The 16,076-nt window shown below is 33.6% G+C and overlaps 1 protein-coding gene across 5 annotated transcripts in view; it reads left to right on the plus strand.

The window, feature by feature from the left end:
• Positions 1–16,076, plus strand: part of exd (PBX homeobox extradenticle) — a 70,270-nt gene that overhangs the window by 36,122 nt on the left and 18,072 nt on the right. For 3 of the 5 annotated variants that reach the window (XM_089171721.1, XM_089171716.1, XM_089171719.1), the window contains exons 4-7: positions 4,999–5,189; positions 5,340–5,475; positions 5,699–5,795; positions 8,654–8,841. In XM_089171721.1, the coding sequence (XP_089027847.1) occupies positions 4,999–5,189; positions 5,340–5,475; positions 5,699–5,795; positions 8,654–8,841 (612 nt within the window). Of the gene's footprint in view, positions 1–4,998; positions 5,190–5,339; positions 5,476–5,698; positions 5,796–8,653; positions 8,842–14,350; positions 14,678–16,076 lie in introns of those variants that run through there. The other 2 variants (XM_089171720.1, XM_089171717.1) reach the window with 2 other exon arrangements.

Below are 16,076 nucleotides of genomic sequence, written 5' to 3' on the forward strand. Positions count from 1 at the left end.
CCAGAAGCAAACGATAGGCCTCAGCTGCACTTTTCTTCATATTAAAGAATAGAAGCAGCGCTCCCTGCAAATGACGCTTATTTGACACATAACTTGCCATGTTTTTGCTTCATAAAATATACGAAGCCGATAGAAATGCGCAAATATGATGATTCAATGTTGTTAACAGATACACAAGCTTCGAAAATGACACATGAGATGTGACATTTCTGCCCGGAATCTACTCGTAACACCATGTATTAAAAAACGCTGGAAACTTACTTGTAGACCCAATATATTTTTAATTGCATTGAATTGCAAACCCTTCAATATCTAGATTTGAACATATATGGAGTTAGGCCACTTTCAAAATAAACAGCTCATGTATTATTTTTTAAATAATTTTAATTATATATGCTTATTGTAATGTTAAATTTGACACCTTTAAAAATCCAAAATTCGATTCGAACATAAATGGAAGTACTCGAATTTCAAAATTATCGGCTCATGTGTCCTTAGCATTCAAAGGGTTAATTGCAAGTAACTGCAAGTGATTTGAAATAAAGTTTACATTTCTTTATTTTTCATGAAAAATGAATTTGTATAGATTTGCTTTATTTGAGAAATATTAACAAAATTTGTCAAAGCAAGAAGTAAATAAATTAATTAGTATTGCAATGTTTTAGATTATGATTCTTATTTTATGTGTTTCATGTAAAAGAATATAATTAACGTTAGGTATTTTTTTGTTCCCATTTGATTTTATGGTTAAAGCAGTTAAAAAGAAAGTTAAATTATATTATATATGCGGGAATTTGAAAAACAAGAGAATAGCATTTTGTATGGTAATGAATTTTTTGTTTTGCCTGTACACTAGGAGGGAGTTCTGGTCCACGTCTTGTATCTCATTTCGCCTATCGATCGTTAAATTTCCATTATGCGATTGCGCCCGAGAGAAAGAGATAGGAAAAGAGGGAAAGAGAGAGGATGGGCCGTGGGTTAAGCCGAATTTACTATTCAAATTCGGCCGAGTCACTGCATTAGGGTGAATGTCTGGCAGGCTATGCAAAATGGCGTGACAAGTACAAGAATAGAAGCACGCCGAGTTTTATGAGATCGCGTGATCACTATAGCAGCCAACATCGTTCCCACCGCATGCTCGGCTTTATTTTATCCGATTTTCACTGTGTTCTGATTCCAACCACCAATTCCATAGGACGAGCAACGCGATATAATTTATTTTTATTTTCATTTTCATTTTATTTTATTTCTATTTTATTCTTCAAGCCATTTATTTTTCTTTCTTTTTCCTCTTTTTTTTTTTTATATAAAATTCCCATTATATACACGGCATTAATTACTTAACGAGCGCGTTTATTATCTCTTGCATTTATTTTCTTTTAATCGTATCGGAACGGTACTTATTATACTTATAAAACGTTTCTTGATTCAGATTATCGGAGTTTTTTTTATTCCTTTTATTTCTTCTTCTTCTTCTTATTATTATAATTGTTATTATTATTCTTTGGTTCGTTTATTTCTGTAATTCTTATCAATGTAATGTCATTCTATAATTTATAAAATTATCCTTTACCGTAAATACGACTTGCATAACGGTTTCATTTCCTTTTTGTTAGAATGTCTATGATTATGTTAGTCATGAGACTTGTTTAATATTAAAATGAATGTATAACTCTTTGTGTGAATTATATAAAGATGACGAGATATTTTTGAAATTACGATCAACACAAAATTATGCAAAATATTTCAAACATCTCAAAGAAGATATGAACAGAAAAAATGAAATACATATTTCCATTTAGGTAATGTTAAAAAATAAATCATAAATATGATTAAAGTTACCGATAACGCACTTATCTCTAAAAAATAGAAATATGATTTAACGATAAGAGTAAAATGAAAGAAAAAGAAAATAGTTTGATCAAAGGAGCTTCAGTGTCTTGAGCTCTATTTCCCTGATCTTTCGTCTACTCCATCCAATCCAGTTTCCCTCGAATCCAAGACCAGTTTCGTTTGCGTTGGCACGTGAGAAGAGAACCAGAGAAAGGAGAGTACGAACGAACTAGAGGGCCAGGATAAGGGAAAAAGTAGGAAAGAGAAGGATGATGACGGGGGGGGGGGGTTGGTTGGGGGTGTATCAGGGGAACGTCGACGATAGTGGAATCCATTTCGAAATTGCGAGGCCACGTTGTTGCTGCTAGTACTGGTGGTGGTGATGGTGGTGGTTCGTCCTTTAACTCTCCTTGGCCAATCCTCTCCTCTCTTTCTCTCTGCATCCTCAGCATACCTTTCTTCTTCTTCTCACTGTTCTTGTCTTTTCCGACCATCTTTTCTTTCTTACCTCCTAGGAAAAGCCTTTCTATCTATCTCTCTCTCTCTCTCTCTTTCATTCTTTCTCCGTGTGTTATTTTCTCTCCTTTACTGTATAACTCCACCCTCGAAAGTCAGAATGAGACACGTCCCGAATACTGATACGCTACGAGCAAAGTCCTTTTTTTTTTTCTTCTTCTCTTAAACCGGGGTAGCAACCACGAGGAATAATTCATTTTACGCGTGTGTCTTTTATTTTTTTTATTTTTTTGTCAGACTCTTTTCATCTTCTGTTTTCTTCGTGATACCTCAACGAAATCCTTGATCTCTTCGAGATAAGGTTTTGGGTCTTACGTTGAACTTACTTACATCCACTGCTTTGTTTCTTTTTTTCTTTTCTAATCCTTTCGTTATTACGAGCCACTATAATGGCCCGTAATAAGATGCCACTGAGGTACTAAGGACTACTACTATAGTAGTCCTCCATTAAATGCTGCTTATTTTACATACGACGAATATTTGCAGTTATAGCAGACCAAATATCTCATTATGAGATATCTGAACGTGTAATTTTAGTGTTTTGTTTCTTTTAATTTAAAATCATTAACACATTGTACGCCGGCGACCTAAGAGATATTTAAAGCCTAAGCGCCATCGTGGGGCAGCTACTCAAGCGACAAACTCAGAAACCCGCGGTTTCGCGGGGCCGGCGCTCAAGCGACAGTCTCAGAAACCCGCGTTTTCGCGGGGCCGGCGTACAATGTGTTAATATCAGCAATAAAATTACTCAAAAATAAGGTGCAATTTCGATGTTGCATGTATTAGTAGCCCGTACAGTTAAAGTAGAACAGCAAAAAACACGCCCGTAGCGAAAGGGTTAACGATATTCGTAACCAGTTAACTGTGGCACCATGTCGAGTCATGACGAGTATACTCGTCAATCACAGAGTAATTTGCGCTGTTAAAATATTGGATCAAATTGATGGGTTTGTTTTATAAAATTGACATATAAAAGCAAGAATTAAAATTCCTGCTGCGAAAAGGTGTTCAGCGAAACAGGGTACAATACACAATGGGGCTTTGCAAATGGAACACCAGTAACGCGATTCCTTCCTGATCTTACGTTTATAGCAATGTGAACACCTTCCCGTAGGGTTGTTTATTTTCGAAGTTCCTGGTATATAATCCGAAACATGATTCCCGCCTAATAGGCTTACATTAGATCTAAGGCTACATTACTCAAGGCTACATTACTCAAGGCTACATTAGGCCGAGTTTGTGTCGATTTTTCTCTTTGAATTGGATACGTCGCAAAAATGTCTTCAAATGTATTTCCTTCCTTACTGACGAAATGTTTTCTACCTGTCTTTACATTAAGGAAGCTCTGGAGTAGCTGCTGTAGGGTTGATCACAGTCCTCTTACCAGAAAGCATCCTAGCCTTTCCCACCCCAATAAAATAACTGTTCTTTAGGCAGCACGGTATTGGGGCATTACTCTAATGTCAGCACATGATTCTAATATCAAACAATTGGTATTTACACCACTCGATAGCCAGGTAACTTCGGACCTGTAGCTATCAATAGGCTCAGCGCCTGGTCGGTGTCATGCATTTCTCTCATACTTGACGGGATCCTATTATAAATCAACTTTCTGACTATTACCTTTGCCTTTTTTAGGCTAACATCTAAAAAACGTTATCATCACACATAAATCAATTCGTTATGCGAACTGTTAAGCTGTTTCAGCCGGTGTATACGAGGACGCAAGAGTTCATATCAAATTATTAGTAGTTTTTTGTTTGTTTTATTTCGGTATGGCCTCAAAATATTCTGAACATCTTGAAATTTGAGAATATGTTTTGCTTTTCTCAAAAATTACAATTTAACATCTTAGGTACTGTTGAACTTTGCGCAAAGCTGTTTCTCTGTACGGCAAGGTTCAAGAGACAATGCCGTTCTCTACGCGAGTACATTAAAATAAAGTATTTAATGATTAAATATTATAATTTTTCTTTAAAATATATTGCATATACTTTAACTTTAACAATTTACTTTAACCCTTTTGCCACTACGGGCGACTATAGTCGCTCTCCATAAAATGTCATTGACGTACTACGAGCGACTGAAGTCGTTCTACATAAAATGCCACTCAGATACTACGGGCGGCTATAGTCGCTATGCATAAACGTGGACGCTGTCGATTTTACTAAGCACCGGGCACATTTTTGGCGCGGCGGCACGTTCAGCGGAACTACCATGGCGGAGAAGTCGCCCGTAGCTAAAAGGGTTAATAATTAATAATACAATTAGGTATGATATATTTTAAAAGATATCCACGAAAGCCACTATAGTTGCGCGTAGTGCCTAAGAGGTTAAATAGCCAATGGGTCACTATTTTATACGCATGACGAGTATACTCGTCAATATACAAAATCGTGTCACTTATCCATGACGAGTATACTCGTCAATACAAAAAATTGTGCCATTTATCCATGACGAGTATACACGTCAATACACAAAATTGTGCCACTTATCCATGACGAGTATACACGTCAATCACAGTTAACTGTTTAATATTTCAAAGACGAATGCAAAATATAAAAAGAAAAATAATTGTATATATTATATAAATTGTATATTAATACGTATAATAAATAAAATAAATGTGAAATAATTGAATTGTTTTAGGCATGCAACGAGTTTACGACTCACGTGATGAATTTGTTGAGGGAACAGAGTCGTACCAGGCCAATAACGCCAAAGGAAATCGAGAGAATGGTTCAGATTATTCACAAGAAATTTTCAAGTATTCAAATGCAATTGAAACAATCTACTTGCGAAGCAGTTATGATTTTAAGGAGTCGTTTCCTCGATGCAAGGTACGTTCATCGTTTTATCAATTTTTTTTATTTGTAATCAAATTAATTGTCAATAGAAGAAAAAAAACAACTGATATATTTTATCGAATTATAAAAAAGAAACTGATGGTGGAAAAAGTGTGTTTTTTTTTCGTTGTGACTTGTTCGCAGGCGTAAAAGACGGAACTTTAGTAAACAGGCTTCTGAAATCTTAAACGAGTATTTCTATTCGCACCTGAGTAATCCATATCCGAGCGAGGAGGCCAAAGAGGAACTCGCACGGAAATGTGGAATCACCGTGAGTCAGGTAAAGTCAGAAATATATATTCATTTCGTTATATTAATATATATTAAAATTTGTTTCATTGTACAGGATAAATGAAAAGTTATTAGACCATTGACGATAAACACATCATCGTGAATAATAAAATGGTTACTTTTCGAAGGATACAATCTACAATATTACAAAATGACATAATACATTGTTTATAGAAATTAATAGAAAAACTGTATATAATTTGTTTATTTAGGTTTCCAATTGGTTCGGCAACAAGAGGATACGCTACAAGAAAAACATAGGTAAAGCGCAGGAGGAGGCGAACTTGTACGCAGCCAAAAAGGCAGCTGGTAAGTTCCGTCCTTCGCGAATGAGCAACGGGTGTTCCTTAAAGAGTTCCTTTCATTTTTTTATAATTTTATCAAAAAAAATAGCTACTATTGTTGATAATTTTGCAACACTTTTACATGACTTTATATAACACAGAAAAAAACATTATACGCGTATTGGGTGCTTCTTGTTTAAATTATCATTTGACATTTGATTATAATATTAATTAAATCAAGCAAAAAAGAAAAAAAAGAAAAAAAAAGAAAAAGAAAAAATAGGGAAAAGATGTACGTAAGAATAATTTTTTTTGTTTTTAAAAGAAGAAAAAAAAAAAGAATAAAATATTGGACACACATAGCTTACGTTGTTACTTAAATTCTCACGTTGCTTTTTTAAACGACTCGTGTTCTTTCATAACTTGTTCGTTATTTTCGTCCTACGAACGAAATTAGAACGCGGAAGAACTCGTTTAACCGTGATGGTTACTAATTACCGTAAATCATTAAAGCAATGCCAGGTAAGTTACTACGTGAAGGTATTAACACTTCGACATAAATTTTCTAAGCCAGAGAGAGTGTTACCTGCAAAGACACACACACATACACACACACACATACACACATTCACGCGTATGAAGTCTCGTCGTTAGTTTATTTTTTCTTTTCCTCTCGGTTGTTCTTCATTTTTCCTCACTGGGAGTAAATTCTTTTACACAAAACTCCAACACACACGTTGTCTTTGTCCCGTTCTCGCGAGTAGATATATATGTATGTATGTAAGTAAGTATGTGTATACTTCTCTCATACTTTTATAGAATAATTGGTGAGGAAAATTTTTCAAGGTGTTGGACTTTTCTGAGAAATTCTTCGCATTCACGAGGGTCCTAGTGTAATTTTTATTACGTCGGTATCCATACCCTTAGCTAACTGCAAACGCGTTTCTTTATTTTTACAGACATACACACACACCGTTCTGAGATATTTTTTAAATTACTAATTATACGAAGAAAGAAAATTAGATAGAGAGAATGAGAGAAAAAGAATACGACACGAGGAACAATGGGAAGATTTCCATTTTTACAGTGTTTGTTTTTTTTTATTTTACAGCTCACGTTCTTCTTCTCAACTTTACTTTACTTTACTTTACTTCTTCTACCTTTTTCAAACAGTAGTCTCGTAATTAAAGGAACTAAATTCTAGTAGTGAAACTATGACCTTTAAGTGTTGTGTAGATGGGTGGAGGCGGAAAAGGAAAGGAAGGGAAAGGTAGGGGAGGGGAGTTCGTGTCCCGTCAGCCACAAATATCTCAAAGGCCTCGCCCCTTTTGATCGGATTCGTAACGGATAAGAATTAATTGCATGTCCCGGTATACACGTACACACACACGCGTACAAATATATAGGGGGAAACACAAAAGGTATTTCGGGAATAAAATAAAAACTATTTCGAAAAATGTAACTTTATTTATTAATTAATGAAGTCAACATAACATTAACAAAAATACAACTTCTGTATAAATATATTTAAAAATAAGAATTAAACTTTGGTGTTAAAATATACAATCGCTGGAAGTGTCACATAGTACCGGACAGATTTCACTTCGAACAACTAGCACCGAAAATTTTTAAATCATCCAGCATTGATCACGATCTACTTATGTAGACGTCTAAACATTTAGGAATGTCTGCACATGCTTCATGAGCCCACCCATGGCAGTTGGAACACTTTATTCAGTCTTCGTCGTAGTCTGCTAAACACACTACGCAAGTAGTTCTTTCAATTTCTGATATCTCAGTCAGTAGCTGTTTTGTCTTATCTCTATCTCCACTTTTTCCCTCAGTTTTTACTCCTTTGGTTTGTTGCTCGTGCTTTTCTCTTGATATTTTCAATGCAGTTTTCACTGTCCAGCGTTAAGGGACTATTTTTGTCCAGTACTAGGGAAAAGGATAATACCACCATTACGTGATCTATACCTAATATGTTTTGAAAAATAACAGAAACATTCATATATAACGAATAATAATGGAACCCTTTATAAATGGACAAATACCATAAAGACTTAAACACAGAAATGTAGCTGTAACATTTACCTGAATCTTAGACGATGCAGTGTTTTCCTACAGAAAACAGAAATTCACCGCACCTGATGTTGCTTTAAGTTTCACTGATAAACTGGATCGTATGACCCCGCACCCCTTTCATCCGTTTTTGAATCGTTCACATTAGTTTTTTTTTTTTTTTTTTTTTTTTTTTAAATAAATGTGTGTCCAGTGTTACGTGAACTCTCCCTGTATATGCACTTACGTACAAACTTCTCCCTTTTTTCTCTACAATTTTTTTATTTTAATGCAATCTCGCTATCAGGTTTTTTCATTCGAATAAAAAATTAAAAAAATTTATAAATGTATAACTAAAGCATTGTCTGTATGTGAGATATTGCATTACGTACATACACTGAAAACATGTACGCGGAATTTAACCGACGGCGTTGACGTAAAATAAAATAAAATAAAATAAATAACAACAGAAATAAAAAATATAGAAGAAACACAGTTAAAACCAGTTGAAATCAATTAAAAGCTTTCACGTATATATCGAGCATAAAATAAATCAATGGGATATTTATTCGGTTATTTAAAACGGCGCCAGTTTCTTTTTTTATATTTTTGTTTTTTAAACGATCGAGGATTATTTATTTTATTTATTATTTTTTATTATTTTTTTATTATTATTATTGTTAAAAATATAGAAAGAAATAAATGAAAATAAAGCACACAATAAATAAAAAGAAAATGCAAAAAAAAAAAGGCTATGTTTGATATTTAAAGAACTTATAGTAGCACCCTCGAATTTTGTATGCACCGCGATTGTTTCTACAGCAGCTTTTGCAGGAGCGTCGCCGTACAGTATGGGTGGTGCCAGCCAGGGTACACCAACGCCAATGATGTCACCTGCACCACCTGGTGGACCTCAGGATATGGCGGGATACGGTATGGGAATAAATGGAAGTGATTATGGCTCGCAACCTTACAATGACGGTTCCATGGGTTACGACCCTATGCACCAGGTAAATCAGTTTTACTAAATTTTTTAAAACCCCCTTTTCTACTATCATTTTCATTTATACTTCTTTGTTTTTTTTTTCTTTTTTTTTTTTAATTTTCAATTCAAGATCAACACGTTGATTGTCGCATTTGATTTTTTTTTATTTGTTTGTTTTGTTAACACTAAACGTACGGATGCTTTATGCACACTTATTTCTCACTACAACGAATCAAAATGATTGTATTGTTATAATGTGAACTATTTTGATAAATTTTACAACCGGTCATTGCAAGTTTAGTGTTAAAAGAAAAATATGATAAAATCTGTAACTGGATAAACCAACGTGACAGTCAACGTGGTCACATCTACATTTCTATATAATACATTTAATTAATAAATAAATTAATTAATTGTTATTTATATACAATCCCCATTAAAAAAAAAAAAAACTAACCCTCAATGCGAACGACTGATAGAGAGAGAAAGAGACAGAACGATCAGAACGAATGCGCGAGTAAATGCGTGAGTGAGTGTGTGCGCGATTGTGTGTGTGTATCTGTGTGACGAGTGAGAGCGAGAAAAAGAAAAAAAAAATAGACAAATGAGGATAAAATTATACGTAGATTGTGGTCATTCGTCAGCTCTGGCTTCATACGATCCCACGCACTCGTCAAGCATGCGTTCATTGTTTCTATCTCTTTTTTTTCCCTACATCTATCATATATATATATACTCTCTATTTTGTTGTCTATATACTTTATATAAATATCTTCTACCTATTATTTCATATTATTTTGTGTGTTTTTTTTACTTGTAAGTAGATTTGCTTTGCTAAGTAGTTAGTAAATAAAAGAATTTGTAAAATATTCGGTTGGTGCGTATAAAATGTCAGATTTTTAAGTGAATATGTATATATCTTTTTACAAAAGCTGTTTATTTAATCAAAATATGCTCAATTCGTTTCAATACACTTTTCCCAACATAAATTGGTCTGTCTTCATTTTCATATTGTTTAGTCCGTATAAACAGTTCCAAATGTTTCATAAAATAAGCTGGTTGCTGCAAAACTTCATATTTCAATTCATTTAATTTTGCAATTGCGATATATGTGGCAGAGCATTGTCATGTCGATTAGCAAGTGATGGGGGTTTCATTTTTAACTTTTCATGCATCTCATCAATGCACTGGCAGTACTTTTCTGAGTAATTGTCTCTCCTACTCAAAGGAACGAGTAATGAACTAGTATACTAGTCACATTCCACCAAACTGTGATTCAAATCTTCTGTGAATGAAGTGATGATGGCCTTGGAGTATGAGCACAAGCCTCATCCCTATTAAGCCACCGAGCACACCTTTTTCTGTTGTCGTAAAGAACCCATTTTTCATCACAGGTAATAATCCGATCGTAAAATGGCTCTCGATGAAATCGGGTTAGTAGTGACGAGCATACGTTTAACCAATCCAGCTTGTTTAGCTCGGTTAGTTCGTGTGGCACCCATTTATCCATTTTGTTCACCTTGCCAATTTCAGAAAGGTGTCGCAATATCGTTGTATGGTCAACTTTCATCTTGACAGCTAGTACAGTTGAATTTGCTTCCACCAATGCCTTCAGATCATCATTTTACACGGTCGTTTTGGGTCTTCCTCCACCAGACCGAAATTTTTCAAACCAACGTTGCACTTTTTGATTGTTAACAGTATTTTTCCTGAATGCCACGTTTATGTTTCATGCAGCTTTTGCAGCATTATTATCAAGTTTATACTCATACAAGAAAATGACACGAATTTCGGTAGAAAATTCCAAAGAAATAACAAAAGGAAACACTTCTTAGAAAATCTCCTATGTTAAAATGTTACTCTGGCAATGAACAGTACGACTATAAAAGAGGTTATGTTTTGCATGTAAAATAAAAAAACGACATTTTATATGCACCAATTTAATATTATTATTAATCATTTCCATCTTGAATTTAACATCGCATGCAGCATCTTGTTATTATTTTATTATATAATATGTATTTGCACTAATCATCGGCTAAGAGAGAAAGTTTATTAACGTGTGAGAGTTTGCGTGATTAAAAAGAGAATGTGTGTGTGTGAGAGAGAGAGAAAGAGAAGAGATGATTTTAGTAAGTTATGGTGAACATGGATAAGGCTATGGGTATGATGGGTATAAGTGTGTTGTAGTAAATGGGGATGCTGTTGCTAGCCTGGTTGGAAAGTTCTCTAAAAAGGGATCAATTGGGGGAGGGGTGTTGTGTGTCTTTCTTCATTCATGGTGGTGGTGGGGGGCGGTTGGTTTGTGTGTTGTGGCTTGTGGAAAATGTGTATATTGCGAGTACAAGGGTAGTAGTAGTAGTAGTAGGCCTTTTATATACGCGTTACTAAAATCTTAGAAGCCCTGTAAAGAGACGATCAAAAGGGCTTAAGGAAGGAGTAGGGAAACCGATAGCGAAACGGCACGGCTAAGAGGCACGGGAAAAGCTTGCTTAGTATGCATTGGACTTGCTAAGTCACTTTTTAGGCTATGCTCTCGAGAGCTGCCGCCCTTTCTCGCCTATTAATCGACTCGCATACTTATACATGTATGTGTGTGTGTGTGTGGTATGTGTTTTTTTTTTCGTTGTTAAAAGTTATAATAAAATTGTATATTTTTTTAAATATTATTTTTAATTATAGAAAAGGATTATGTTCCTAATTAATTATTGTTTCTTATCGCGTTGAAATTAATCTGAAGAATAATGTAATGTGAAATACTAATTGTTTATAAATTTTGTTTATCGTCGTTATCTTTGTTAGCGTTTGATGTTACAGTTAATGAATTTATTTTTCATTTGATCTCGTTAAGATATATACGTTAACGTAAATGTAATAATATAATATTTGTTACTTCGGGACGTGTAATTTTCTTACTGTCACAAAAACGAACGTTGACTCGTTTGACCATGAAATTCGTGAAAAAGGAAGTTAAATCTGGAAAAGGGGATAGTAGTAGTAGTATTGTTCTGTCGATTGAACATCTACGATACTCGTTGACTCTACTTGTCGATAAATCTTTCTGTGTTGTACGTAAAATAAACGAACGGGGTCTTTGTCGCAATTCTCATCGTAATCGAATTTTCTTTTATTTTCTTTTTTTTTTTTAAACTTGTTTCTCTTTGTGGAACCGTGCCGTACTAACAGCAGTAGTAGCAGATGGTACTTTGTTAATTTTTTTTATTCGTCGTATAATAAAAACTTTGAGATATCAAATCGCGAGAAGATCGGAATTTGAAGTGAGTAACTTTTAATTTCAAAGAAAGACAAGAACGATTCGAAATGAAGCAATTAAAATACATGATTTCTCTATTTTTGGTTCCATCATATACAGTGGGTGTAGAAAGTATTCGTATACCGATCAATTTGAAATAAAATGTTGTGAAATTACCTAATTTTTGATAAACAATGAATTTGTACATATTCTTGAAAGTTTCTACAATTTGCAAAAGAGTTTATATATAAAACATAATGTAAACACATCACGTGACTGCTTTTTAGTTATAATTGACCTCGTCAGTATGTTTGTAAGTGTTATCAGTATCAATTGAATTTAAAATATTTTAAGATTGAAAATTATTGTTGGAAAATGGGACGAAAACGTGTTAAGAAAAATTATTATTAACCTTTTGCACACTCAAGGCCTTTTTCAATTGTGCTAACCAGCAACTCGAGACGATTTCAGCCAAATTAGGGAAACATTTTACATATAAGTGTAATAAAATTTCACCAATTTATTTATTTTTATGTCAAAAACAACAAAATTTGAGAAATATTATACTGTGTAATTAGTTTTTTGTATAATATTTCATAAAACAATACCCAAGATGTATCTCCTAGGCATGTATCACAATAATATGTTTCTTCCTGCCTACCTCCAGGCGTATTACGATCAGAGCAAACCTTACAGTCCCTTTTCTATTATCTTTAAGTATATCTTAAAAAAAATATTTTATCAAACATCGTAAATAAGCAGATAGAGTAACAAAAGACTTCAAATCAGTCGGGCGCCGTATCAGCGCCACTCGAGTTGCTACTTAAATCTGTCGAGTGCAAAGGGTTAATTTACATAATCAATGTAAAAGTTTATTAGAAATACCGCGAATTAAAAAACAGACCTAGATTTACTATACAAAGTATCATTGATAGGTATGGATTAAGAAAGAAACTGCAAAATAACTCAAGAAATGGACGTTCACGAAAAATTAATCAGAACACTGGACGAGTCATCACAAGAATGATAAAACAGAATCCAAAGACAAGTGCTATAAAAATAGTCAAACATCTTAAAAATAATTGAAATATTGATATATCTGCTAATACTGTACGTAATTTTTTGTAAAATGAAGGGTATCATGGTCATGCCAACACCAGTTGCACTCATGCAATCCCAAACAAGTACAGAACCTCCACCGTGTTTCACTGTGGATCGCAAGTTTTCTGATTTCAGTTCTTCATTTTGTTTCCTCCATACAGTGCAGTGTCCTTCTGATCTAAAAATATGAAATTTACTCTCGTCTGTAAAAATAACTCGATTACAGTACTCCATTGGTCTTTTAATGTTATTATTGGCGAACTCCAATCTTTACTTCCTATTCATTTCATTTACGAAAAACTTTTGACTCAATCATGATTTTTATTTCATTATATCTATTGTAGAAACTCTCAAGAATATGTACAAATTCATTGTTTATAAAAAATTAGTTAATTTCATAAGATTTTATTTCAAATTGATCGGTGTACGAATACTTTTTATACTCACTGTATATATTTGTTCACGAACAAGTTTTCTTTCATTTTTTATGTGCACTTTAATCTTTTAATACGTACTTTTGAAACAGTTTTATCAGTATTAACGATCGAATTTATGAAAGTAGATGAAAACGAGTTCCTGGTTGTTCTTTTTATTTATTTATTTATTTATTTATTTACTGTGTTTGTTTTATTGTTCGGAATTGGCACAATTAATGTTTGGTGATATATTAACGAGAATTATCGAATGCTACGAAACAAAATACTAATTTTCCTCTCCATGTTGCAAATAATAATAATAATAATAAAAACGCTTGCACACTTACACACAAGAGCGGTGAAACGAAAAAATAAAAAAAAAATGAAACAAAGGAAGCAAATTTAATAATTCGACTGGCCACAATCCTTCAATGATTTTTTTTCTTCTAAATCACAAATTTTATAATCGTCGTCACTTTTGTTTATTTAATTTTTCTTTTCTCATCAGCTTCTTTTTTTTAACACCCTGTTGTCTTTAATCTTGCGAAATTCGAATAGTGGTTGTCCAATAGATTCCAAAAAAAAAAAAAAAATAGAAAAATTGTAGAATCGTCCGGTTTTGAAAGTCTTCTCTTCGTTTCTCCTCTTTTTGAAAATTACATTTTAAGAGGAGGGACTAAGAATAGACAAAAAGAGAAAGAGAAAAAAGGAGAGACTGAGATTTAACTTATCTCGGCCTCTCGTGCCTTTTCTTGTGTTCGCAGTGACGTGCTAGACCGGCCTAAAAAGTTCTCAAATAAGGGCAAAAATAAGGGCTCGCCTCGAGTACTCGATCGTCAGAAAAACAAAAACAAAAAGACAAACAATACAAATTAAAATAGAAAGAAATAAAGATAGAAATGGACAGAGACCATCTGAGAAATCAAATCATGACGATATCATGATCAATAATAATGACGATGATGATGATGATGATGATGATGATGGGGGCCAGGAATGAAAAAGAACCAACGAGCCAGTGGAAAATAAGAAACCCAGACAAGTATCACGGTTTAAATAAACGCGTGATTTCTTTTCCTGATATCAATTAGCCCTTTGACTGCCATGTTGGTCATATATGACCGGCAACGGTTTGTCCCGTGACGCCACGGTGGTCATTGGTGACCGGTGCTTTTCAACTTTTTTACAAAACGCTAAACAAATGCCGTGGCGTCTTGGGAAAAACAGATGATTTCGGCGTGGCAGTCAAAGTGTTAAATAAAAAAAGAAAGAAAATATAAGGAATGAACGAATGAAATGAAAATAAAACAAACAAAAAATGATTCGAGGCAGCTTCCTTTTTAAAAAAAAAAAAAAACCACGATAGACAACTTTGCAACACGATGTCTCGAGATATTATGCTACAAAATATCCTATTTTGTTTTGAGAGAGAAAATGAGAGAAAGGGAGAGAGAGAGAGAGTGTAAGTGTGTAGGTATGTGTGTGGGTGTATGAGAAAGAGTGAAACAGAAAGTGAAAGAAAAAGAGAGAGAGAGAGAGAGAGAAAGAGAGAAAAAATAAGTGCGAGTTGCTTCGTTGTATATAAAAAGGAATTATTTTCTTTTATTCACGAGAGCTCACGATATCACATACACACAAGTGTATATGAATATGTATATTTATATATATGCACACGCATATATATATAATACATATTATATATTATATATTCGTAAAAAAAATATAAATATAAATATAATACATTTTACACTCACACACACACACACACACACACGTTTATATACATTTAACCAGTTAACTGTGACACCGTTTTGTGTCACCAGAATCGAATCATGACGTGTATACTCGTCAATCAGAAAGTAAGTTGCACTTGAAACATCTTGAAATTTGAGAATATGTTTTGTTTTTCTCAACAATTACAATTTAAATGGCTGCACTTCTTCATGACGAGTATACTCGTCAATACACTACTCCCGATGACGAGTATACTCGTCAATACATTTTTTCATAACTAGTATATTCTGACGTCAGTACACTTTTCCATGACGAGTATCATACTCGTCAATATATTTTTTCATGACGAGTATACTCGTCAATACACTTCTCCGGTGACGAGTATACACGTCGATCACAGTTAACTGGTTACGTAAAGATATACACACGCGATAGAAAACACGATAGTGCAATATACATATATATATATAAATAAATATATTTGTGACATTTTTTACGAATAAAAAAAGAAAAGAAGTAGAGGAATAAGAAGGAGGTGAAGATGAAGAAAAATGAATGGAAGAATTTGGAGAAAAATGTTTTAAGAATGAGAAATCAGTCTCATTAATTTTGAAATGATTTTATTCGCCAAGTTATTATAAAGTATCGATTCGATTATGATTATGATTAGGATTATGATTTTAATTATAATTATAATTTTAATTGTAATTGTAATTTTAATTTTTGATATTAATGTTCGAAGATGAGAATCGATAA

Source organism: Polistes dominula, unplaced genomic scaffold (genome assembly GCF_049000335.1).
Source record: "Polistes dominula isolate Pdom_NZ unplaced genomic scaffold, Pdom_raw_medaka contig_84, whole genome shotgun sequence".
NCBI lineage: Eukaryota > Metazoa > Arthropoda > Insecta > Hymenoptera > Vespidae > Polistes > Polistes dominula.